The sequence below is a fragment of the Sebastes umbrosus genome, chromosome 10 (assembly GCF_015220745.1).
Source record: "Sebastes umbrosus isolate fSebUmb1 chromosome 10, fSebUmb1.pri, whole genome shotgun sequence".
Classification (NCBI taxonomy): Eukaryota; Metazoa; Chordata; class Actinopteri; order Perciformes; family Sebastidae; genus Sebastes; species Sebastes umbrosus.
Genome location: NC_051278.1, coordinates 21112758 through 21138021, shown reverse-complemented (window position 1 = coordinate 21138021; position 25264 = coordinate 21112758). Strand labels below are relative to the sequence as shown.

General features: G+C 41.9%; 1 protein-coding gene across 8 annotated transcripts; it reads left to right on the top strand.

Moving 5' to 3' along the window:
• The first annotated feature begins 732 nt into the window (after positions 1–732).
• On the top strand, positions 733–25264 carry plekha1a (pleckstrin homology domain containing, family A (phosphoinositide binding specific) member 1a). 8 transcript variants are annotated; one of them, XR_005208347.1, is made up of 15 exons: positions 6331–6375; positions 6692–6912; positions 8605–8661; positions 8794–8839; positions 14125–14222; positions 14717–14848; positions 15223–15363; positions 16423–16491; positions 17078–17142; positions 17297–17360; positions 18189–18278; positions 20256–20329; positions 22059–22133; positions 23185–23487; positions 23605–23746. XR_005208347.1 is itself a non-coding variant. In XM_037781311.1 (14 exons), exons 2-14 carry the CDS (start codon positions 6772–6774, stop codon positions 23834–23836), a joined length of 1284 nt encoding a protein of 427 aa, XP_037637239.1. In that variant the 5' UTR covers positions 733–888; positions 6692–6771; the 3' UTR covers positions 23837–25264. The 8 variants fall into 8 exon arrangements, 5 of the variants coding, with proteins under 5 accessions (XP_037637239.1, XP_037637236.1, XP_037637238.1 ...); XM_037781311.1 differs by lacking the exons at positions 6331–6375; positions 23185–23487 and adding an exon at positions 733–888 and having other exon boundaries at positions 23605–25264; XM_037781308.1 differs by lacking the exon at positions 23185–23487 and having other exon boundaries at positions 6333–6375; positions 23605–25264.

Genomic DNA, 25264 nt, shown 5'->3' with positions numbered 1-25264 from the left:
AGAATAAAGTCATAAATTTAAGAGAAAAAAGTTGTAGTATTATGAAAATAAAGTAGTAATTAATTGTATGTCTTATTTTAGAGGAGAAATGGAGCAGCGTATATTATTCTCATTAAATTACGACTTTTTTCTTGTAATATTATGACATTATTCTCGAAATCTCCGATTTGTTTACCCCTCAATGTGGCCCTAATACTCGTGGTAAAAAATAAAAATAAAAGAAATAAAAAAGAAATGCAAAAAAAAGAAAAAAAAGTTGTGGTATTATGAAAATAAAGTCATAATATTATAAAGTGGTAATTTTACGTGTTATTTTAGAGGGGAAATGGAGCAGCGCACTTTATTCTCATTAAATTACGACTTTTTCTCGTAATATTATGACATTATTCTTGAAATCTCCGATTTTTTCTTCCCCCTCATGTGGCCCTAATACTCGTCGTGAAAAAATACATATAAAATAAATAAAAAATACATAAATACTTTTTTATACATAAATAAATAAACAGAGGAGTAAGTAAATAAAGGAATTATTACAAAGATAAATATATAAAGAAGTAAATTAAATTAAATGGATGGTTATATTTATTTTCAATATTATTTTGCTACATTACATGACATATTTATTTATTTATCGAGTCATTTATTTATTGATTGATTTAATTTTGGCAGGTTCAGTCCTCCATACATCATGCTACCAACCAATATCCTTTTGTTTTTTTTTTCACCACAGAGTGATCATCTTCATTATATACAATCTCTGCTCCACTCTCACCAGCAGCGGCAGCAGCAGCTCTGATCAGCGGAGATGGGCTGAAAGCTCAGAGAGGACAGACAGACACAACAACACCGACAGAAAGAGCAGCAGCAGCACAAGAAGGGACGACTCGGGTAAGCTGAGCCGTTGACGTTTAACTGAACTAGTTAACACTAATAAACTCTGTTGTTTCGTACAGCTAAAGTTAACAGCTATATGTTTACGGGGACTGGCTGTGACGAGTCGACAGCGGTAGCTAGCTGTAAGGTTAGCTAGGCTCGTTGGTGAAGTTGTTTGTTTAAGTGACTCAAGACACAGTCAGTCTTACTGGTTATTATTATCATCATTATCTAGTGAGCAGCTACATAATGTCCTGCTCTGGAGATACTAGACTAGCATGTTGCTATGTCCTGCTCTGGAGATACTAGCATGTTGCTATGTCCTGCTCTGGAGATACTAGCATGTTGCTATGGCAAACAGGACCCTGTCTAACGTTATAACGGTTAAGGCCTGTCAAACCTGCTGCTGGCCTTTATGTGTGCTGCTTTCAAAGGAGTCTGACTACAGACATTACTCTGTTCAGGTGAACCAGAATGACCTGTCTCACCTTTGACCCTGTGGAGAGCCTTATAGTTAAAGCTGCAGTAGGCAGATGATTTTTCTGGCATCATTGGGCAAAAGAATATCCATAACCTTTCAGTATATTGTAATTTAAGTGTTCTCAGAGAAAACTAGACTTCTGCTCCTCCTCATGGCTCTGGTTTGAGGCTTTGGCCAATCACAGGTCATTTCAGAGCGAGAGCGTTCCTATTGGCTGTTCGTTCAACGGAGACAGCTGTCAATCACTCGCGAACTGTGATGCTTGACTTGTTCTCTCTGAGCGCATAAATAGACGTCTGCCCCTCAGTTTCCAGGGACATTAGTGGACTCTCCCTTTTTTAATGGGAATAAGGCGCGCAGGTGGGTGTACTTTGATTATAGGCTCTCAAATACAGCCACTTTGTAGGTGAAACACTCTGCGAGAGACCTTTTCTGCACTGCTTTTTTCAATATCTGCCGCCAGGAGATAATGAGATCAGTTATGTGTGAGTGTGCATGTGTGCATCACTGTGTCTGTCCACGGCTAATCTCGCATGCACTGAACCGTTTAAAGCAGGGTTAGGCAGAATGTTTTTGGCATCATTGGGCAAAAAGTCCATAATAACCTTTCAGCATATTGTAATTCAAGTGTTCTGAGAGAAAACTAGACTTCTGCACCTCTTCATGGCTCTGTTTTCAGGCTTTAAGAAATCTAGCTCGTGATGGGAGGCTTTGGCCAATCACAGGTCCTTTCAGAGAGAGAGTTCCTATTGGCTGTTCATTCAATGGGGACAGCCTGTCAATCACTTGCAAACTCTGATGAAATGGTTAAACTAGGCAGCGCTGATCAAATATTAATTAATATTCTGTTACTGTAATGCCTATTGTTCGTGTAAAATGTTTTCAGAAAACATCTTGTAGTGTACTGTTTAGCTGTAAAAATGAGAAAGTTTGCTGCGGCTGATCAGCTGATCTAAAAAATGGCGTTTACAACTAAACAGTACACTACAAGATGTTTCTGACAAACATTTTATGCAAGAAATAGGTATTACAGTAACAGAATATTAAGGCTGTCCCGAATACCATTTTTTTGGGCTTCAAAGCTTCGGTGAGAAATTTTACAAGGTATTTGAAGCTTCGGGACAGTGCAGCTGCTGCATTACTGTACACGCAAGCACCTCTACACATAAAAAAACGCGATATCCGTCTGAGAATAACTAATGATAATTACTGTTGAATATGAACAATGTTGTGGGATTATTCCTTATTTCATGGGCTAATTTGGGATTTATACATTATTATTATAATTATTATTACATACTTGTTGCTGATTTGGAGGTCGATTACCATGGCAAAGGTCAAAGCATTCGGGTCAGCTGACCAGAATATTGATTCATATTTGATCAGCGCTGCCTAGTTTGACCGTTTCATCGGAGTTTGCGAGTGATTGACAGCTGCTCAGAGGCAAGGCTCCAGCTGGGCTCTGATTGGTTGTTTTCCTTTGGTCTGTGAAATCTTGCAGAATAATGTTTTTAATCACATTTGCTCCAATATTACCCACTGCTGCTTTAAGTCCCTAAATTGCCTCTGGTCCGCTTGCATGTGTACCTCAATAAATGATTTCTGTCATTGGTCTTTCTGAAACTAAATGCAGAACTAGCGTTACCACTGTAGTGCACCATGAAACGTGATCTCCTAAACACCTAGATTAGTGATTTGGTAGGTAGGCATTAAAAACAACACAAGTGTTCTGCTCCAGTCGTTTACAGCTGTCGTGTGGCTGTCAATGACACAGCAGTAGTCTAGCTAAATCATGGAAAGAAAATATTGACCCTCTGCCGGGGCAGTCCAGCTGGTCCTTACTGTTGTTTTATGACTTGTCCTCCTGTGTGACCAGTTGGTCGCCATGTGATGTGGACAAAGCCTTGCAGGAAATGTAAAGAGTGAGTTTAACGTAGGAATGTTTAACCTATAAAGAAGTCAACCACAGTAATATCTCACGCCTTTGTCCTTCTTCAGAGTCAGACATTTAAACTTACTTGTCATTTGGTTCTTACTTTGCACATTTTCATTTATTTTGTTAGTGTGTTCCTTTCACTTTCTCTTGTTCATTGTCACTCAGTCTTTTTACAGTATAACTTGCATCAAACAGGAAGACCTGCTCTCTAACCTCCCACTTGTTACCAGACAGAATGAGTGCATTTGTACATGCACACTAGTATCCTGGCAATGACCAGTTTTTCAAGTATCCTGGTTATGTGTTTGAGCATTTAAACATCATATCCTGGCTTCAGAAACCCAGATATGCTATCTAGACTACTCAAATAGAGGGGTTGCTGTGTGTTTGTCCTCAACACAATGGATGGGTTACACAAGTAATTAGTCTGTAAATGTGATCATAAATAATCTAATGGTAATCTATACACTAAAATAAAAGTAAAAGTCTAACAGTGTTATGCAAGTAAATAGTGTTGTCAGATACGATTGCAATAAATTGTATTGTGTCAGTTTCTTATTTAATTACTGGGGAAAAGCCAAATCCAGCACAGTGGTACATGCTAGGGGTGGGGGAAAAATGGATACAGCATAGTATAGCAATATTTTGCATGGCAATATTGTATCAATACACGGACGTCAAGTATCTATCTTTTATTATATAAACTATTAACCTCTTAACAATCCGATGGTCGCTAAGTTGTCTTTCAGAGGTTGTAGCGGGGTCAAAGCTAGAGTGAATATTCCGGTATCATATGATTCTAGAAAACCTAAAGGTCCAGACACACCAAGCTGACATCAAAGAACTGGCAGCGATGAAGGCCGACTGTTGCGTCGCCTCACGTCGCCTTTGTCTTGGCGTACAAGTTGCATTTGCACACGTGCATAGAATACAGCCGATGGCCAGTTAGCACGTACGTTCTGCGCCTGCGTGAGAGTAAATAACGCTCCACACCAGCAGGTCGCGGTATTTTGTATTCATCATTCAAAAAGGGAAACCGGAAGACCGAGGACGACGGATATACAAGCCGTTGTTTTGATACGTACCACTTAGCTTCATTCCAGATGTCGTTGTGAAAATATTAGTGTATTGGACTGATCAGATGAGATGAAGATGAAAAATGAGAAGAGACTTCTGTGTTTGCCCTCTTGACTTTACTCATTTGCCTGCTTTTTTCTTCTCGTGCATTTCTTTAAGCTGATCAGCCAATCAGAGTGATTTCTTTCACACCAATGAGCTCCACCGCTGATACAACATGCTGAATCGGCCAAAAAACCTCCGACATAAGCAGACTAGACCTGACGATGCGGGACACACTGCAAAAAGCAAGCCGACAGACGCTCACCAACGGCCCCAAACTGTCCGACAGCCGACCGTCGGCTTGGTGTGTTAGGACCTTAAGGAAACCATTGGTATCAACCATGTCATGTCATGTGTTAACTTGCGGGAAGAATGCTAAATAACGGAAAGAAAAGAACTAAGAATAAACTAGTGCTGTCAAAGTTAACGCGATAATAAAATATTAATGAAAATTTGTTTTAACGCCATATTTCTTCCGATTTTACGATTGTAGCGGGCTCTATTGGTACCAACCATGTCATACTATCTTGTCAAGAAGGAGGCTAAATAACGCTCCAAACTTCTGCAAAATTTTGGTGAGGGATGGCCATTTTCAAAGGGGTCCCTTGACCTCTGACCTCAAGAAATGTGAATGAAAATGGGTTCTATGGGTACCCACGTGTCTCCCCTTTACAGACATGCCCACTTTATGATAATCACATGCAGTTTGGGGCACGTCATAGTCAATTCAGCACACTGACACACTGACAGCTGTTGTGGCCTGTTGGGCTGCAGTTTGCCATATTATGATTTGATTTTTTTATGCTAAATGCAGTACCTGTGAGGGTTTCTGAACAATATTTGTCATTGTTTTGTGCGATTAATTTGTGATTAATCGTGGTTAACTTTGGACAATCATGCGATTGATTGCGATTAAATATTTTAATTGATGGACAGCCCTTGTTAAAAAAGAAGAATACCGGCCCATACACTATATATTTCCATCCGATTTTTGAAACTCAAATATCAATATTGCTATCGACCTCAAATATCCAATATCGGTCTCACTATAGTAAGGATACGTATTTTTCCACAAGAATGAAGTCATTGTATTAGAAGCATACATGATTGCCTGTTCACCTTGTTGGGATGTTGCTGTTTTGCATTATCTCTAACATCTTTTCTGCATCACTGAAATACATGATCATGCACGCAGATGAACTCGTGCGCATCACCTCATTTACAGGATCACTAAACTCAACAGAGACGTCTCTCACTCTCACATAACAATCACTATTTGTGTAGTGTTCAGATAGTCGCCTCTTGACAGTGTTGCTCCTTTTCTCGTGCCTGTGATGACTCGGGTAGATGCAGAGGCTAACTGAGATGCTCTCAGCTCGGAGTCCAGGCACAACAACCAGGCCTTTTGTCCCTGCTTTGCCCCCCATCCGCCCACACAGTGCTCATAATGTCCCGGAGAAAGAGCGTCTTTATCTTTGCTTTTCAAAGACTCATCTCAATCACATATTTTAGGCTCGGTCCAAAAAGACAGCAGCTTAAACAGGCTAATGCGACAATATGCCTACAGTAATGCTGCACCCGCCCACACAGGGTTTGACATTGACATGCGTGCGTTCACGCTCGTCGGACTGAACAGATGTAATCATTTACTTTTTTTGTTGATTTTCAGAGAGCTGTAGGTTTCAGGGACGTGTCAGGTTAAATATTGCACATTCTCTCCCGCGCCGCTCCTGAGGGTGTTTGTTGTTTCTTTGTGTCGAACACGGCTGAGCTCAGCGGCATTTTTTTTTTTATTTTTTCGACCATGCTGAAGTGGGTGCTCAGCTGTGGAGGGAGGGAGGGAGGGGATAAAAGGGGCTGGCCAGAGGCTTGCCAAATCGGATGAGAGAGCAGTTGGGAGGAGATGGCACAGAAAGTGAGAGAGGAGAGGACTGCAAAAGAAGAGGGAGAAAGAGAGCAAGCCAGGGTGGGTGGAGAAGAGAGAGTGACAGTGTGTGTTGTGAGTGTTACAAGAGGAAAAAAAAGAGGGACTCGGCGAGAGAGTGGGTGAGGCTGATATAAAAGGATAAAGGCGGGGTTGTGGTTTGTGTCACATGATCCCCTGGCAGGCTGTAGCCTAGTGAGCTCCAGGTGGCAGAGAGACCAGAGATACAGTAGATACAGAGAGAAAGAAAAGGAGGGAGTGGGTCACGCTAGCGAGGGCTCGCCACAAAGACAACCAAAATTCTTCACTACCTCCCGCCCTCCTCACACATCTCTCTTTTTTCCTCTCTGTCCTTCAGGAATTTTTTCCAGGTCCCGCTCGCCCCCTGCTCCTCTCCACTCCCGGCCCCAGCAGGCCAGGGAATGTCCCGGCGGCGAGATGCCTTACGTGGACCGACAGAACCGCATCTGTGGCTTCCTGGACATAGAAGAGACCGAGAGCAGCGGCAAGTTCCTGCGTCGGTACTTCATACTGGACACGCAGCAGGGAAGCTTGGTCTGGTTCATGGACAACCCACAGGTAATTACACAGGGCCATGTTAGCTTAGCTCTTAGCTTTATGTTCCATAAACAATTCCCCCAGGTAGCTGCACGGGCTAATGTTTAATTTGTTGATGGAAAATTTAGTGGACAATTTACAGGCAACTGCATGCAAGTGAGCTAACATTAGTTAGTGAACAGTGTAGATGATCAGCTCTCATGCAACCGCAGGGTAACTGCAGGCCACTTCCAGCGAAGCTGTCGTCATTCATTATGAACACAAAACTAAGTACAGGCTAAAATGTTTCCATCGCCAGACAGTCATACAGGGATGGGAGAACTTGTATTATGTAATTCTAGCTGACGGCAATTAGGCCCATATTACAGGCACAGGAGTAGGTCAGGGCTAGTGGTGTGTTGGTATTTTAGCTACCGGCAGACATTTGTGTTTGAGTTTATCTCTAAATCTCGGATAAGTTTTCTTGTCTTCTAGTCGTCGTGTAGTGAGCACTCGTATATGCATTGACCTCAGTGGTCACGATTTTCGGCTCTGTGACCCTCGGTGTCACAGATATTACAGTGTAACTCTCTCCTCTTGGTTTGTACATCATGCTGGTTTGGAGATGCTGTATTTTTAAGTGCACTGTTACATGACGTATTCATAAATCATGAAGTGCAGGAGAAATTTTAAATAATTCAGCGAGTCTCTTTCTTTTTATAGATTGGAAAAGCTTAAATTTTAATGATGTTAAATCTGGATCCGGTAGTTTTAAGAAGCACAGCAAGAAACTGAAATAAACTATCATGGAGTGCATAAAGCATACCGTACTTACTCTGTAATATTGACTTGGCTCTGCAGAACTCTTCACCACATTATTTTCAGTCATTAATCCACAGAAAGGCTGGCCCACACTAAAAGATTTTTCAAATATTAACAGATTTTCAAAATGTGAGAGACCCCACACATCATAACGACATGTTAAATTTAACAGTTTTGTTCCTATAGTGTGTGGTGAGCAACAATTTGGCCAAAACAGCACATCACACACTAACAGATTCATTCATGAACAACAAGAGTCCTGACTAAAAAAACGGAAATCTCGCTACTAAAAAAACGGAAATCTCGCTAAGTCTCTTGCGATCAAATGTGACTTCAGTGTAAAGAAACATGGCGGACGATGTGATGTTAGTTTTTGCACTACTTTGTACTGAAAATTCACGAAGGATGGATGGATGAAGTCATGGAAACATGTTAAATAAACACTTGTGTTGTTGCCATAAATGAACAAGTTGGTCCTCCATTTCTGAGGTCCATGACGGCGGTGGTTGTCCTTCCTTCTTCAGTCAGCTTGATTCCCAATTGGCTATCGTTCTTTCTCATGTCACTAAGTCATCAGCTGTCTTCGGGGTTCCCCACACACAACAGGATATCCAATTGTAAATATTGAACATGTTTAATATTTAGGACGGACTTCCGAGCCGATCGTGGGATGTAAAAAATCAATCTCATAACATACCTCACACCACAGGAATATCTGGAAAGATAATCTGTAGAACCATAAAAAAAATCAGGGCTTTGCTGATGATTGTCGGGAGGTGGGAATTGGCCCTAAAATCATCTTGAATCTTGTGTATTGTGTACCCGGCATAAGGCTCCTGCCTTAACAGAATGGTGAATGGTTAGTTTTGGCTTTCACTTTTTGCATACAATATTGTTGTTTTTCTTCCACAGAACCTGCCCACTGGTACAGAATGTGTTGGCTCCCTCAAGCTCACCTACATCTCTAAGGTAAGAAGAAATCTTAACCACCGAAGCTTAACTGACACTAACATGATACGGTTATGCATGTATGAAAATAATTTATTTACAGAATGTGGTTGAAATGGGAAATTAACAATTGTGAGCTTTGTCTTCTTATAGGTCAGCGATGCCACTAAGCTGAGGCCCAAGGCAGAATTCTGCTTCGGTAAGAAACGGATCATCACAATCTTACTGTCTGTTTTGAATTTCTCAGCATTAGGAATACTAATTTGATAGCTTACTGGAAGAGTGGAACAATCTAAACTTATTTATAAAGAATTCAGTGATTTCTTTAACCTTTTTACAGTTTAAATCCTTTTTTATGTACTGGCATGGAGTAGCTGATGTGTCTTGGACAATATTATTGACAGTATGAATCCGAGTAAACGGTAACCCAACTTGTCAAATAAACTTAAATCTTGTTAGAGTATAGAACTTGCCTGCAGTGCTTTGCAAACATGAGCAGTGATGGTGTGATTAATAGCATGTTGACTAAGCTGAGTACACTTAATATAACCTAAGGGAGGAATGTTTGCTGTCCTTGTCTGCTCTTTACACATGGTCAAGCGCTGCTCGCCACATACTTTCTCCACCATTGACCAGGCAGCCTCGTTCAACATTGTCTGTTTAGCCAACACACAAAGATGCAGGAAGCCACAGCAGTTAATGATCCGAGTTTGTTTTGAGCAGGCTGTTTGTGCCTTTTTCAAATTTCATAACCATAATCAACCTGTGTTTAAATTTAATAAATTCAGAGACTCCGCAATTAGACATATCTCCCATCAGTCCTGTTGTTATAGTTGTCGTCCGTATTGTACTACAGAATAGCAAAATTGTTTTTAAAGTTTTAAACCTTCATTGTTTACATGAAATCTGCTGTTATACTGGTTCATCACTAGCTCTTATCCGTCTGAGACCCACAATAGACCCATTTTTGTCTTTTTTAGGCGGGACAGGGGGTCTTTAGGGGGAGATAGCAGGTTAACAGTAGATGTCACATAGCAGTGGTGTACATCATCTGAAAGCTGAGAACCTGAATATTAATTTGAGATTTAATTAAAATAAATTGTGAAAGTGTGTAAGGGTTTAGAACATTATGATAGAAGTATATGACTGCCATTCTCAAGCTCACTTATGTCTCATAAGTTGTTGCAGCAATTTTTGGGTTGATACCATTTGTTACACAGATTTGGTGCTAAATTTAACAGTGTTTTACCACTTGAGAATTGATAAAAAATGATCAATAATCCCTCCAAAATACCACATTAAGACACCAAAACCTTGAGGAACACTATAGAAAAAGCCATGCTGTGATTTGGTTTCAAAAACGTTTGACATTTGGAGATTTCTGCAAGAAATAGGATGGCGAGCTGTTCTGTTCTGGAAATTGCTCAGAAACCCCCTTATTGTTAATCTACCTAGGAAAGCCATGCATCCTCTGAATGCCCTAACTAGGTGTTTAGTTTGTGGTTGTAAAGTTTCATGAGACTGTGATTTTCCTAGAGGTCACCACAGGTCATTATATACAGCAAGGTCAAATTACAAAAAAATAGGTCTCAATACAATGAAATGGCTACTATGGGGACTAACACCATTACAACAGAATACAATTGGGCTCATTGGATCCACAAGAGTCTCAGCTTTATAGTGATACACCATGTATGTAATTCCAAGACTGTTTACGGACCCCAGTATGCAGAAATATTCACACATCATTTTTACAATTATATAACATATTTGTACCCCAAACTGCATGTGATTATCATAAAGTGGGCATGTCTATAAAGGGGAGACTCATTGGTACCCATAGAACCCATTTTCATTCACATATCTTGAGGTCAGAGGTCAAGGGACCCCTTTGAAAATGGCCGTGCCAGTTTTTCCTCGCCAAAAGTTAACTTAACTTTGGAGTGTTATTCGTTCCCGACAAGATAACATAACAGCATTGGTACCAATGGATTCCTTAGGTGTTCTAGTATTTTTTAGGCATGCCGAGATGAAATTTAGGTGTGCTTGAGCACCCCTGAAAAGAGTCTCAAATCGCCGCTGTAGGCTGAACTATAGCCTACTGTAGGCTGTTATCAAACAGTAGTGAAGTGGTACATTTGTATTAACAACTTTGGAGCGTTATTTAGCCTCCTTCCTGACAAGCTAGCATGACATGGTTGTTACCAATCCTTTTTAGTTTCATATGATATTTGTACCTTCACTCTAGCTTTAAAACTGAATCCGCTACAGCCTCTCAAAGATGGTAAAGTTAGTCAGGATCGCCTGTGATCCTGTGAGTCTCAGGGGGTTAAGGCACATTACTGTCAACTAATATTGATACACGTATGATCTACAAATTACTGAACCATACGGTCGGGTTTTGCTTGAAGTTTTTGTCGGTTTTGGAAAGTTACAGAAATGGTCGGACAGAGTCCTCCCAGTTCCGACATCAGAGTGCGGGGAGAGGGAGTTTCTGAAGCTATAATTCAACCATCCAAGTCAAGTGGTTCTGATGGAGCATTATCTGACCATGCACCCTGATCCTACTAGTGAATACTTTGCAACAAAGATATTGTTTTATCTTGACATTTGTCCTTGTCTTCTCGCCCTGTGTGGTCAAGACAGGGATGAAATTGTTGCATAAATATGAGCCATCATCAGGTTATTTAGGAGTAAACCTCCATTCCCTGTTATTACTATCCCTTCTCCTCCTCTTCCATGTGCTTCAATAGCAGGAAATACTAGTGTGTTGACTACCGTGACGGTGAGTGTGTCTGGCTGTGTGTGCGCACCATATGCGTTGTTGAGGTTTCCGACAGGATGCCGGCATCCTAATCGGAACCTGATTCAGAGATGTTTGAGAGTATTTTTAAACTGCCGTTTGTGTGACACATATCTACGAATCCTGCCGCTCCCCCTCTTCCTGCAGCTAGAAACATTGGGTGATGAAGTATTTAGAAAAGTTAAGTAATGGATGTCACACTTACAGATCTATTTACATTAAGAAAGTAGAGGTGAGTCAAAATAGAGTTGATTGCGGTCTGTAATTGATGGTGGATGTATGGGTCGGTTCCTTGTGGTGAAAGAGATCAAGAGTGGTGCAATCGTGTGAACTTTAGTGCTTGGCTGCTTTTCTCAGCAGCACACATTGTTTCATAATGTGTAACTATGAGTCAGATCTGATACCCCTCCTCCCAGATTAGTCTTCCCGGGGCCCAAGAGACCACTACACTTTCACCACTTCCAAGCGGTTTGAAGACCGGTGAACACATTTGAAGGTTAAAGGGTGACTTTGTAATTTCCTCAACCTGGACTCTATTTTCCCATGTTTTGTCACTAAGGTGGCTTTCACAAGGGATAGTCCGTTTGGTTAGTCCAAATCAGAGTTAAATTGATACTTTTGGTTCGTTTTCTATTTAGTCTGTACATAGCGAATTTATCTTTTTCACCTCGAGAGCTGACACTTCTATGCAGGGAATGGCGGACTTTGATGCTGTCAAAGTTTTTTCTCTTTGACTCGGCACTGATCGGCTGCACACGAATCCCTTCTCCTCCAGTTTATGACTTCATAATCATCACTATTTTTGTGAACTTTATTTAGCATATTCTGTGTCTTCTTTGGCCCAGCTGTCAAGAAAACATCAGACTTCTGCAGACGTAGGTCAGTCCTCTCCCACTCATGGTAACCTGTCCTTTACCTGTGTCCATCTGCGTTCATCACGCCAGCGAGTTTTGGTTTGCTTGGAAACAGTCCAAGACCACCTCTGGCGAGCGGTCACTACTGCCCAAATGAACCGCACCAGAGTTCAATTAAAACCGACTAAATGTTGGCTTGTGAAAGTGCCCTAAGTGACTAATGGGGACAACAATTTCTGAAATGGGTCCAGTATTGAACTGTAACCGGCAGCCTGCGAAACGAGCTGCGAGGGCAAGTGAGCAGCGTCAATGTAACGTAACATTCACTAAAAGTTCCTGATTTTGCTACTGACAGACTCAGATTGTTATTATAAGTGTCTGACAACTTTATGGAAAGGACCCTAAAGAGAAATAAAACATTTTTCTTACCTTCCGCTTGATCCAGTCTGTTTCCATGTCCCGCTCAAGGATAAGTCTCGTTGTGAAATCTGAATATCTGTATACTCTGGCTCAAATAAATAAGGGCAGCCATTGAATTTAAAGACCTCATCCACATCGTCAAAATCATCTAAATATTCAGCCATGACATTGAGAATCTTTTAGATAACACTAAGCTACGCTTTCTGTACTCCAACACAACAAACTCTGACCGGCTGCCATTTGCGTTTCCACCATGGATGTATTCCACTATTCCACCGTTGTCTTCCGGCAACACGCCACCTCCCCAGATTTCAGGACGAGACTTCACCTTGAGCGAGACTCTTTCCATAATGTCAGACACTTATAATAACAATCAGAACCTGTCATGGCAAAAACAAGCACTTTTAGTGGGCGTAAATGACGGTGCCAACTTGCCCCAATAGCACCATATTGCAGCCCGTGAGCAGCTGCCGTCTACAGCGCTCTCCCTCAATACTGGACCAATTTTATAAATTGTTGTCCCTATTAGTCAGTTAGACACAAAAAGATGGGAAAATAGGGTCCAGGTTGAAAAATCCCGAAATGATCCTTTAAATGAGACCAAACAGACAGATTTATTTACAGGGACGTGGAAAAAAAGAGCGAGATCTTGCATGTGTCTAAGAGCTGGACCAAACACACATTACAAGGAAGAATGCTCCTCATTGTGCCAGAGAGTTTGAGCTCCCAGTGCCTTTTACAGCTCGCCCCCGCCAGATTTACCAGTCCAGCTTTAATGTAATTCATTCCCATGGTGTCGAAAGGAAATAGAGGAGACACAAGGATGGTTTGAGCCGCAGAAATTGAAGGATTTATGGCCGAGAGAGAGAGAGACAGAATGAGAGACTTGAGTTCTTTCAGCTCCTAAATCCTGATCCATAGCTAATCAGCATTTGACCCAAAAAAATTCTTTGTGATTTAAAAAAATGGGGTTTGCTCATGTTCACATGGGTGTGAAAATGTGCGAGAATATTTGGCGGTTGGTAGCCGCGGGGTTTTTTTTTTCCCTCCGTCATGGTGAGAAGTGGGTAGGTGGTGGCAGACTGAGGCAGCTGGGTCATCATGCTGCTGGTAGTGTGTGGGAGAGTCCCTTGGCCCAGATGTTTTTCACTTCCAGAGAAATCCGAGGCAGTGGAGCTGCTCTGCTGACACTCAATCATATTTTCTGTACACGAAAGGCCAACAGCGCAATTAGTCAACACCACTTCACAGTACTTCTTTGTACTTTTAGTGCTTATTTGCGTGCGAATTTCATATTAAACTTCGAAGGAATCGGATGATGTAGTGCGGAGGATGTAGTCTGACTGTGGTCTGAATATACTTTCACTCTCTGTGTTGTTCCCACTGCTCTTTTATATCATCCATTAGTCATCAACGCTGGGATGAGGAAGTTCTTCCTGCAGGCCAATGATCAGCAGGACCTCGTGGACTGGGTCACCGCTCTCAATAAAGCCACCAAGATCACTGTAAGACACACACACACACACACAGCTTGCCTTGTGCAGATAAACACAAGACATACAGTCCATCCCTGAGTCAGCTGTACTAATCTGTTTCTTTTGGGCTCATGTTTTATCACTTAGAGAGAAACTTTTATTTCTTCCTCTTCTTTAACAATAAATGAATGGACTGTCAAGAAACTAGATAGGAGTGAGTCAGAGCATGACTAACAGGATGCTGTATTGTTGTATTGAGTGCTGGGATAAAGGACTGTTTCCATTGTTCTCCATGAGGCCTTAACCATCCAGAAAGGAAATGGATATCAAAAGTGTTAAACTGCTGCATACATAGAAGTTACATAATGTATTTTAACTGTGGAGAAAAGGAGTAGTTTCCATCCTTCAGCTGAATTCCACAAAATCCTTATTTCTGTTAAGTATTTGTGCGTTTCATTAAAAATTGTCCTCAAACTTCTCAAGTCTGATGTGTGTGTGTGTGTGTGTGTGTGTGTTTTCCCAAGGTGCCAAAGTTGTCCGATGGGCAGCAGAATGCAGAGAACCAGAAGGCTTTGCCGGATGTCGTAGGGCCCAAGAAACAAGTCTCCTATAAGACAGAGATCATTGGAGGAGTCCCCATCGTCACCCAGACACAGGTAAACATAACACACACATACTGCACCACATACTGTGTTTACATGCATGCACATGTTATTTCTTAAAGAGGACCTATTATTCTCATGTTAAGGTTAATACTTGTATTTTGGGTTTCTACTAGAACATGTTTACATGCTTTAATGTTCAAAAAACGCTTTACTTTTTTCATACTTGCTGTGCTGCAGCATCTCTTTTCGCCCTCTGACTGAAATGCTCTGTTTGAGGTCCTGAATTCTAACATGGATTGTGGTGGATGGATTTTGTGCTCATAGAATCTACAACATAAATTAGCCCTTGGATCGTCCAAAATCAGTTTTTTGAAATGTTGTTGGAACTTGTAATTACAATATTTCCGGTGTCCTTTACCCTCAAGCATGACGGTGGTGACGGTGCAGACAGAGCGGAGCGCGAGGCCATGCATCGCTCCCACAGCCAGCTGCCGTACTTCCTGGGCAGGCCGACTCAGGAGCACACCGTCATCAAGTCAGGCTACTGCGTCAAGCAGGGAGCTGTGGTGAGTACCTGCCGCTCAGCTGGGTCGAGTTGATTTCACTTGGCCTTCTGGCCCCGTTCAAATAAGTTCATCAATACAAGAGGAATTGTGACTCTTAAAACATCTTTCAAATTAGGCATGGGGCGGTGGCCAGCATCATGGGCTGCATACAGTGCAACACACTTTTCTCCACTGCAATCCAAAGCCTCAACATGGCAATGCAACACCATTTCTGATTAATGGCACCGTAACAATTAAAGTGACATCCACTAAAATAAATCGCACCTTCATATGGGAGGGAATATAAAGTCTTATGACTTGTGGAATGTCAGGTGATGAGATTTCTGCTTTATTATAATAAAGAGTTGCCTCTAAAGAAATGCAACTTTTCCAGTGTGTTCACTTCTGTACTTTATAAAGGCCTAAGAATAATTAACTTCCCCCTCTACGTATATAGTAGGGCTGTTCTCGACCAAAGAAATTCTTAGTCGACAAACACGACAAACACAAATATATATATATATATATATATATATATATATATATATATATTTATTATTGGAAATCAGTTAACAACACAAAACAATGAGAAATCCAGAAACCAGGTACTACATTTAGATAGATGGAACCCATTTTCATTCACATATCTTGAGGTCAGAGGTCAAGGGACCCCTTTGAAACTGGCCATGCCAGTTTTTCTTTCGTGACGAGCTAGTATGACATGATTGGTACCAATTGATTCTTTAGGTTTTCAAGTCTTATATGATGCCAGTATCTTCACTCTAGCTTTAAAATTGAGCCAGCTGGAATCTCTGAAAGACCCGTCGGATTTTTAAGAGGTTAATCAAAAATCACAAATTGCCATAATGCGTTAAAGAAATTAGTGGCGTTAAAACGAATTTGCGTTAACGCGTTAGTATCACGTTAACTTTGACAGCCCTAACATAGACATTGTAAAATATGTAGGGACTACAATTAAAATTGCGCTTTCATTATTGAAGCAATTTGGCAAATGTGGCATCTTGTTTGCCTTGAAATTATACAAAAGGTGTGAACATCTTTTCTCTTTTTTTCCCCCAGATGAGGAACTGGAAACGGCGATACTTCCTACTGGAAGAAAACTCAATGAGTTACTTCAAGTCAGATTTGGTAATTAACTTTGATTAACTTGTGTGAAGCCTTTTAAGGAATGTTTTTATTGATGAGGCATGTGGATTGGATTCACCCCCACAGTCTGAGGCAGAGCAACAGAAAACACACAGTCCCGAGTTCTAACATGTTTTATCTGCTGTCTGTGGAATTCAATGCTTTCACTTCACATGTCCTATCATGCCTTGTTCCCCCCTGGCCGTTCTTACATACATACACACACACACACTCACACACTCACACACACTTACACACAGACTGTCCTCAGGATAATACTGCACGTCCCATACCCCGTCCTTGTCCGGGTCTGCCCTTATTTGACAGCTCTATCTGTCTATTTGGCTATCAACAGGCCCCAAGGACACAGACTCTCTGGCTGCTGTAGCAAATGGCCGGGCCAAGAAAGTTCCCAACCATCAGGGTTTTTAGTTTACAGTCTGATACTTCTAGGAAAGTTCATGGTTTTCCTATGAAACAGAAAAACTTGTTTTTTGACAACATATTAGAAAAAAGCAAATGGTAACATTTATCTGTTGTATTTCAGTTGTTAAGTTTTGGCTTATGAATATTATTTTCTTGGCTTTAGGAGAAAGAGCCTCTGAGAATGATCCCACTGAAGGAAGTTCACAAAGTCCAGGAGTGCAAACAGAGGTATTTAACATGTCCCAGCATTTTCCCATTGCACAAAAAAAAAAAGTCTTTTGTCCAGGAGGATGGTGTTTACTGTACCTTTCCTGATTCAGATACAGATATACAGTATGTGAGATAAATATGATCTGACTTATTTTCCTCTATTTTGTTGTAGTGACATCATGATGAGAGATAATCTGTTTGAAGTCGTCACCACATCAAGGACGTTTTACATACAGGTAGGATGTTTTCTGTGGTATGAACAGTCATACAATGTTCACAAACACTGTGTTTGCTCTCTTACTTGTCTCCATGTCTACCAACCGTCCGTACCGTCTCACTCTCCTCTCTTTGGCGCTGTTCAGACCTGGCATTAACATGCGTCATGGGTGATCCGATCACAACTGGACAGCTTTAAGTACATCTGTTCACGCCTGGCATTAGAATGCGTCTCCACATGCGTCTCGAGTGACCACTTGTGATCGGATCTCACTTCCCTGGCAAGGCTCGCGTCTGCCTGTCTATTCACATCAGAGATGTTCCGATACCATTTTTTTCCTTCCCGATTTCGATACTTGAACTTACGGTATCGGCCGATACCAAGTACTGAGAAATAGACTGGCGTACTTGCTGATACCCAATACAAAATTTTGGGCAGTATCGGACGCATTTTCGATAGTGGTATCGGAACAACTCTAATTCACATGAGGAGCGCAGTGAGACCCTGCGGATCCAAGCGGGACGTCGGTTGAGTAGGCGGTCCTTAATGTGGCCCAGGACAGGGCATTCAGGTGGTGCACAGGGCATTCAGGTGATGCACAGACACCTATTAGGAAAGGGACTACATGATTACATAATAGGAATCATCTGTGGATGCATATGTGGCCCAGACCACCTCCGAATGTGGTCTGAGCGATCGGATCTCAGTGCGTCCTCAATGCATCAGTGCGTTCACACCTGTACTAAGAGCTGTCCACTTGTGATTGGATCACCCAGGACGCATGTTAATGACAGGTCTGAACAGCGCCTTTGTCACTCACTGTCCTTTTCTTTTATGTCTCTACCAGGCGGACAGCCCGGAGGAGATGCACAGCTGGATCAAGGCCGTCTCAGGGGCCATTGTGGCCCAGCGGGGGCCTGGGAGGTCTGCTGCAACAGTATGTATCTTGCACTACAATACAGCATAATGCTACCATAGTATGGATTCAAGTCATTATAAGTAGACCTTATATTATATTATTAGAGACCTCAAATGTACCTGTGAACAGAGGAAATTACTTCAGACTCGACTTGCATGTGCAGAACTTGAAACTTATTTACTGAGCGACATCTGGTGCGACGAGGAGTGAAGTCAAAACCGTTTACAAGACTTGTTTGTGTTGTTTTACTCGTGTCATTTATTGCTCTTTCAAGATCTCATACAGCAGCAACCTACAGAGATGCAGAGAAACTCCTTATTTGATTCCATCTCAAACAGATGCAGAATAGCAGAAACGGTAGTTTGGCAGTATGTTTCAGTTGAGTTTGCCCTATCACCTTATTATTGTACATTATTGTATAGTCCAAAAACAAGACTGACGAAGCTAAATTCTGCTCTGTGTAGTCTACACCAGTGGTTCAGAACCCCCAAGCAGCAGACTGGTACAGGGCCTTGGGGCCATTGCTACCAGGCCTTAAGGAAATTATATTGATTATTATTAGGGCTGTCAATCGATTAAAATATTTAATCGCAAATTAATCACACATTTTTTATCTGTTCAAAATGTACCTTAAAGGGAGATTTGTAGTATTTGATACTTTTATCAACATGGGAGCGGACAAATATGCTTGCTTAATGCAAATGTATGCATATATTTATCATTGGAAATTAATGAACAACACAAAACAATGACAAATATTGTCCAGAAACCCTCACAGGTACTGCATTTAGCATAGACAATAATGCTCCAATCATACAATGGCAAACTCAAGTCCAACAGACAACAACAGCTGTCAGTGTGTCAGTGTGCTAACTTGACTATGACTTGCCTCGAACTACATGTGATTATCATAAAGTGGGCATGTCTGTAAAGGGGAGACTCGTGGGTACCCATAGAACCCATTTTCATTCACATATCTTGAGGTCAGAGGTCAAGGGACCCCTTTGAAAATGGCCATGCCAGTTTTTCCTCGCCAAAGTTTAGCACAAGTTTAGAGCGTTATTTAGCCTCCTTTGCGACAAGCTAGTATGACATGGTTGGTACCAATAGATTCCTTAGGTTTTTATAGTTTCATATGATACCAGTATCTTCACTTCAGCTTTAAAACTGAACCTGCTACAAAATAAAAAATGGCAAGTTGCGTTAATGCAGAAATCAGTGGTGTTAACTTTGACAGCCCTAATTATTAAATAACTTTATATGATATTTTCACAGTATATACGTTGAACTTGGCACAGCCTGTTCTGCATTTTCTTCATTTCTCCATGTCACTTCCCAACAAGCAAAATACAGATTTAATTTTTTATTGTTTTGGGCCATGTTGTGCCTTTTTATTAGACAGATGACCGGAAATGAGGGGGGGGATGAGACAAAGGTCCCCAGCTGGACGCAAAGTGCGGACGTAGCGGTTCATGTTTAGCGCCTTAACCCCTGAGCCACCGGGCGCCACTGTACTGATTTTGAACTGAAGTAGTTAATCACAGGACTGACACGTGGACTGTTTGTACTCCCACAGATCACCAAATCTGTGTGAGAACGCTGCCTGAGTTTTAGTTCAGTCAGCAGCCTACAAGCATAGAGACAGGCAGCCAGACTTGAGCAGGCGAGGAGAGAGAAGTAAACCAGTTCCATAGTCCTGACTGCAGAGGAGAGAGTGTCCTCTGACGCAGTTGGTCCCTTCTGGTTAGACTGGAATTATTCTCAACACCTCTGCGCTGTCTGTTTCTCTACAGTTCCCTCTTTCTTCCCTCCTGTCTTTCTCTCTCTCTTCTTGCTTGTTTTTTCCTCTCACCCCCCCTTTTCCTCTCCTGTGATTCTTCTCTCTCTCTCCTCTTTTTTTTCCCCCTTTCTTTGTCACATTCTCTCCACCTCCTCCTCTCCCTGTGGGCAGACAGCCCATCTGCTCTAATACTGCTTTGCACTGTGTTGTTGCAGATGCGGCAGGCCAGACGGCTGTCGAACCCCTGTATACAGAGGTATACGTCTCGAATCGGGGAGTGCAGCAGCACGTATGTCAGCTCGTCTAAATCCCCCCCTTTTAAACTTATAAGTTCAACTTTTTTTAATACTGTTTTCCACTCACTGGCTGGCCACTCTGTGGTTGTAGACATGATGAGAGCAGATCCGATCTGACGGCACATCTGATGCTCAAAGAAGCAACCACATCCTATGTCTGGCTGTGATAACCCAACAAGCGCTCCTCCCTTCACGCCCTCGTGCTCTGCTGCTTCTCTCATCCACTCCTCCTCCTCCTCCTTTGCTTTCCGTTTTCTTTTTGCCGCACTGTCACTTTTAAGCTCAGCTCAAAGTTTGAGTCCATTTCATTCAGTGCGCTCAGACAGTGCCCGGTTAAAAAAAAAAAAATCTTGTTTCAGGAATTTTAAGTCTTGAGGGTGTGCTTGATTTAGCTTCTCTCGCATGTGATGCCTGTCGCCAAGAGCATGGCAACTGAAATCAAGAACAACTCAAGCCGTTCAAATGCTGATTAGTAATATTTTTGTACAGAATGACTTTATAAACAGCTGGAATATGACCATCTATCCATCGGAAAGACCTGCAGTCACTGCCTCCCTCCCTCCCTTATAGCTTCACCTGCACAGCTTACACCTGTCTACACCATTATTGATGATGCTTCAGTATAAAAAAATAGAAATATACATAATTTCATGTACAATCCATTAGGGCTGGGAAGATACACCTCAGGATTCGATTCTATCACGATACTTGGGTGCCAATTCGATATGTATTGCGATGTTTAAGTATTGCGATTCGATATTACGATTTATTTTGCGATTTTTGTTCACTTTTTTAACACTAGACCATGGGAAAAAAGCTGAATCATACACTTCCAGGGACTTTCACTTGGGAAAATCTTTAAATTGATAGAGTAAAAATGTTTGATTTCCGAGATGTCCTGAAGTCAAATAAATTAGTCATTGTCAGGCATTATTTATTCAGTTTTTTCCCAGCAACCCGAAAATAAAAAAATAAAGACATTTCCCTCTCAAATTAGTGATATTTTCTTTTTAATTTATAAAGCACATGTAATGTCAATCCATCTTATTACCATATATGTATTTTGTATAAACATAAATGTCAGTATATGGGTGCTCTACAGTTGTAGCGTCGGCCGATTTGACCACGGAGATGAGAGTGACGGCTGGTTTGACCGCACGTTAGCATGCAGCTTTAGCCATGATGTCTAGCTCAGCTTTTCCTGGCAATGTGTGAAACCCAAAGTGTTTCCATACTTTACTGTATGTATAGTGTTTACCACTTTGGATTTAAAATGTGAGGGTTCAGGTCGTATCAACGCAGACCCTCCGGCGTTTTCTACTTTCTCGTTTCGGCTAGCTGCGGTTTGTTTTGGTTGAAGGATACGGAACGTATATGACGTCACGTTACTCAGACTACAATAATAAAAGCGGTAACTTCCTTCTACCTCCGCATAGACTCAAATAAAGCAAATACCTGTATTTATCCATGCTGGCATTAAAAGAAAAAATATTTTAAATTAATTAAAAAAAAAAAAAAAAAATCACGATACATTGGTGAATCGATTTTTATTTTTTTTCCACCCCTACAATCCATGCACAAACACACACTCACTGCATGACCTACCTGAGCAGTTTAGCTATGAATACCTTGAGCCTGTGTCTATCTTTGTCTTTATTACTGGGTACATGTGTCTTTCACACCTTGTGTTTCTCTTCCCTTCATGCTCTGTTATCTCTGCAGTCTGCTGCAGCTGTGTACCTGTCTTAGATGTGTGACATCCTGCTTGTCTCTCCTCTTCCCTCCTGTTCGCTGCCTGTATGTTTTTTTCTCTTTCTCATACACACGATAATAAGACACTTGTTTCCGTGTTCTTGTACCTTTGTGTGTGTGCTTAATGTTTTTTTTAACAGCTTTGAAATAAGGACTCACCAATGCTGAATCCACATGTCCAGAGTCGAAAAACTATTGGTTTTCATAGTGGAGTGTTGATTTACATGTAAATATTTGGGTTAAGAGCTATTTAAGCATACAAGAGGCTAATGAGACATGTGCTCAGTAGGGCTGTGTATTGGTAAGAAGCTGGCGATGCGATATGTATCATGATACAGGGGTAACGATTCACTATGTTGCGATACTGTCAGAGGTCACGGGACCCCTTTGAAAATTGCCATGCCAGTTTTTCCTCGCCAAAATTTAGCGCAACTTGGGAGCATTAATTAGCCTCCTTCGCCACAAGCTAGTATGATATGGTTGGTACCAATGGATTCCTTAGGGTTTTTTATGATACCAGTATCTTCACTCTAGCTTTTCAACTGAGCCCAATACATCCTAGAAATCACAAGTTGCGTTAATGCGTTAAAGAAATTAGTGGCGTTAACACGTTATTATCGCGTTAACTTTGACATCCCTAGTTAAGAGCTATTTAAAGTGTCCAATAAGCCAATGGGACATGTGCATAGTGTGGTAGATTGTCTGATCTCCTGTTTAACTTCTGCCCCTAAAATTCAGCATGAGCTTGATTTCGGACCTTTGGATTCAGCATAAAGCATCTCTTAATGTGTGTGTGGATCTCCCTAGGATTTTGAGATGTGTTCGTGCTAGGAGGAAACTGATTCTTAAATCTTGTGATGCTGAAGTGATACTGTGTGGATTTACTGATCAGAATTTTCCCAATCCTGCAAAGTCGCAGGGTGATACCGGATCTTGACGTTGACACGGATACTTGTTACGGGAGTCTTGATGCTTTATAGTCGGGATGTTTCTCTAACCAACACTTCACCAACTGCTCAGTGGCTACCCCTTTTTGCTTTCACTACCTCCGCTGTGTTTATTTCTTTCTTCCCATGCTTCTTGTTTTGTGTTTCAGAGATTGAAATCTGACAATGAAAAGCTGTGAAATAACGAGCAACAACCAACCACTGCTTCCTAAAGGCACTCTGTTCCTCCACCGCAACCTGTTGAGACTACCAAAACTAAAAACCCGCTGACACTACTACCACTCCTCCCGCTACCTCTACTACTACTACTACTACTTCTGCTACTACTATTACTACTGCTACTACCACCATCTCCACTCTCTAGCAATGCTACATTCTTCAAGCACCTACAAACCTTCACTACCAGCTCTGCTAAAGCTGCATCAGGCGCAACACGCTGGTGCTAATTCCAAGTCTGTAACTCACTTCTCGGTCTCTTCCAAATAAAAAACCACGTCAGGATTTCACTTTGCTTACTAACAAACCACTCTTGTCTTCTCGCTTTTTCTCTGCTGTTTTTTCTGCTGCAGGAACACGGCGGCCGTTCCAATTTCTACCGCAGCCCCGCGGGTCCCCCCGTCCCTCGCTCGCCCATATCTGCCATGCCACCATGCTACCCAGAGTGGGGGGCTGCTGTCACGTGCGGCCCACGCTCGCAGCCTGGCTTGGGACAGCGAGCACTTCATGAGCCTGCTGCCGCGGCCCAGTCACAGCCACACGCCAGCACGCCTGTCCCTGCAGGAGACGCGCCTGGCAAAGTGACCCGCGATCCACCTGCGACCACCATTAACAACCCCGAGGAGTCACTATGGCGACGACGGAGCAGCTTTGAGCCCCACATGCCGGAGCCGCCCCTGGACCTGGATGACGCTGACCTGCCGGTGAGCGAGGTCTGAGCTGGACAATAAAAAACTTTCATCTGGTTGGATGTTGACAGAGATTCAAAGAGGAAACGGTGCGCAACAGGTGTTTTAAAAAAGGAAAAAAAAAAAAAAAAAAAGGGCAGGCATTGGTTCTTCAAACCAAAGCTGTTGGCGGATGACAATAACGTCACAAACTCATATTTTGAGCTCCTCCGTCAGTGCCGTCAGTGTGCTAAAGAAACAAGCCGGGTCACCACTGAACTGCACCCGCGTGCCAAAGACGACCCAGTCTTCACCCACAACCCCCTCCGCTCGCCTGCTGTCGCATTTACAACGATGTATTTATTTACCAAGAGTTGATGTTGTCAAACTAAACTACACATTTTAGTTAACATGTGCTGATTAGAATTCAACGACAGAGCTTTATTTGAATCTGTACAGGCACAATAATGTGACGGAGGATTTTTGTAAACCACTTTGTGCCAAGAAAAATAAGGGAGCTTTCAAAAGGCTGCAAACTATTTCCTCTCGTCTGAGAGAGAGAGAGAACAAGTGTTCAAACTGAGGACTGGCTTTTCATCCCCTCTCTTATCTACTCATTTAAACTGTGTGGTCCACTCATACACTCACTATTGCAACCCTGGATTTTTATGCTAATGTTGGGTCAAACCCATAGACTGTATATAAAGATGGACGACGACGCATCTCCACTTCCTCCCACTGTACAGAGGTGAAGCCAAAATATCCCGGATACGGGAGTTGCCATCCTGAGATATTGACGTCATTTGGAGCCAGAGTCTGCGCAGTAGTGATCGGGCAGTGAAGCCGCGGTATAGAGGTCACCCGCCCGACTGTGTTAATTTCGTTAACAAATAACTATGACGAAATATGTTCGTCGACAACCTTTTTTTCCATGACTGAGACGAGACGATGACGAGACGACACCGAGGTTATTAAACACTAACAGTGACGATATCAAACATGCAATATCGTTGATGAAAAATGACGAGACTAAAATGTAGTTTAAAAACATAAAAACTTAACCAAAATCTCTCTTTATTTTTGTCACCTTCCACCTTCTCCTCCCCTCTCTGTCCAACACACACAGTCTATGCGCTGCAGCAGCACTCAGTCCGTCTCTGTCCTTCTTGTCTCACAGATCAGTCCTGACATTTGTGTTACTATAATGCATAAAGTTTGCGGGTCAAGTCGGGTTCGGGTAATGAGATTTCAGATAATGAGAATATAACATTTTATGTTAAATAAGTTTGACTAAAATGACAGAAATGTTCAATATAATCTGATGACTAAACAGGACTAAGATTAA

What these genes read in the sequence shown, in the direction of transcription:
- plekha1a (XM_037781311.1), top strand. Translation starts at nt 6,772, where the DNA reads ATGCCTTACGTGGACCGACAGAACCGCATCTGTGGCTTCCTGGACATA. An exon ending in ATAAAGCCACCAAGATCACT is followed by an intron (nt 14,223 to 14,716) that starts GTAAGACACACA and finishes TGTTTTCCCAAG; the next exon opens with GTGCCAAAGTTGTCCGATGG. An exon ending in GCGTCAAGCAGGGAGCTGTG is followed by an intron (nt 15,364 to 16,422) that starts GTGAGTACCTGC and finishes TTTTTCCCCCAG; the next exon opens with ATGAGGAACTGGAAACGGCG.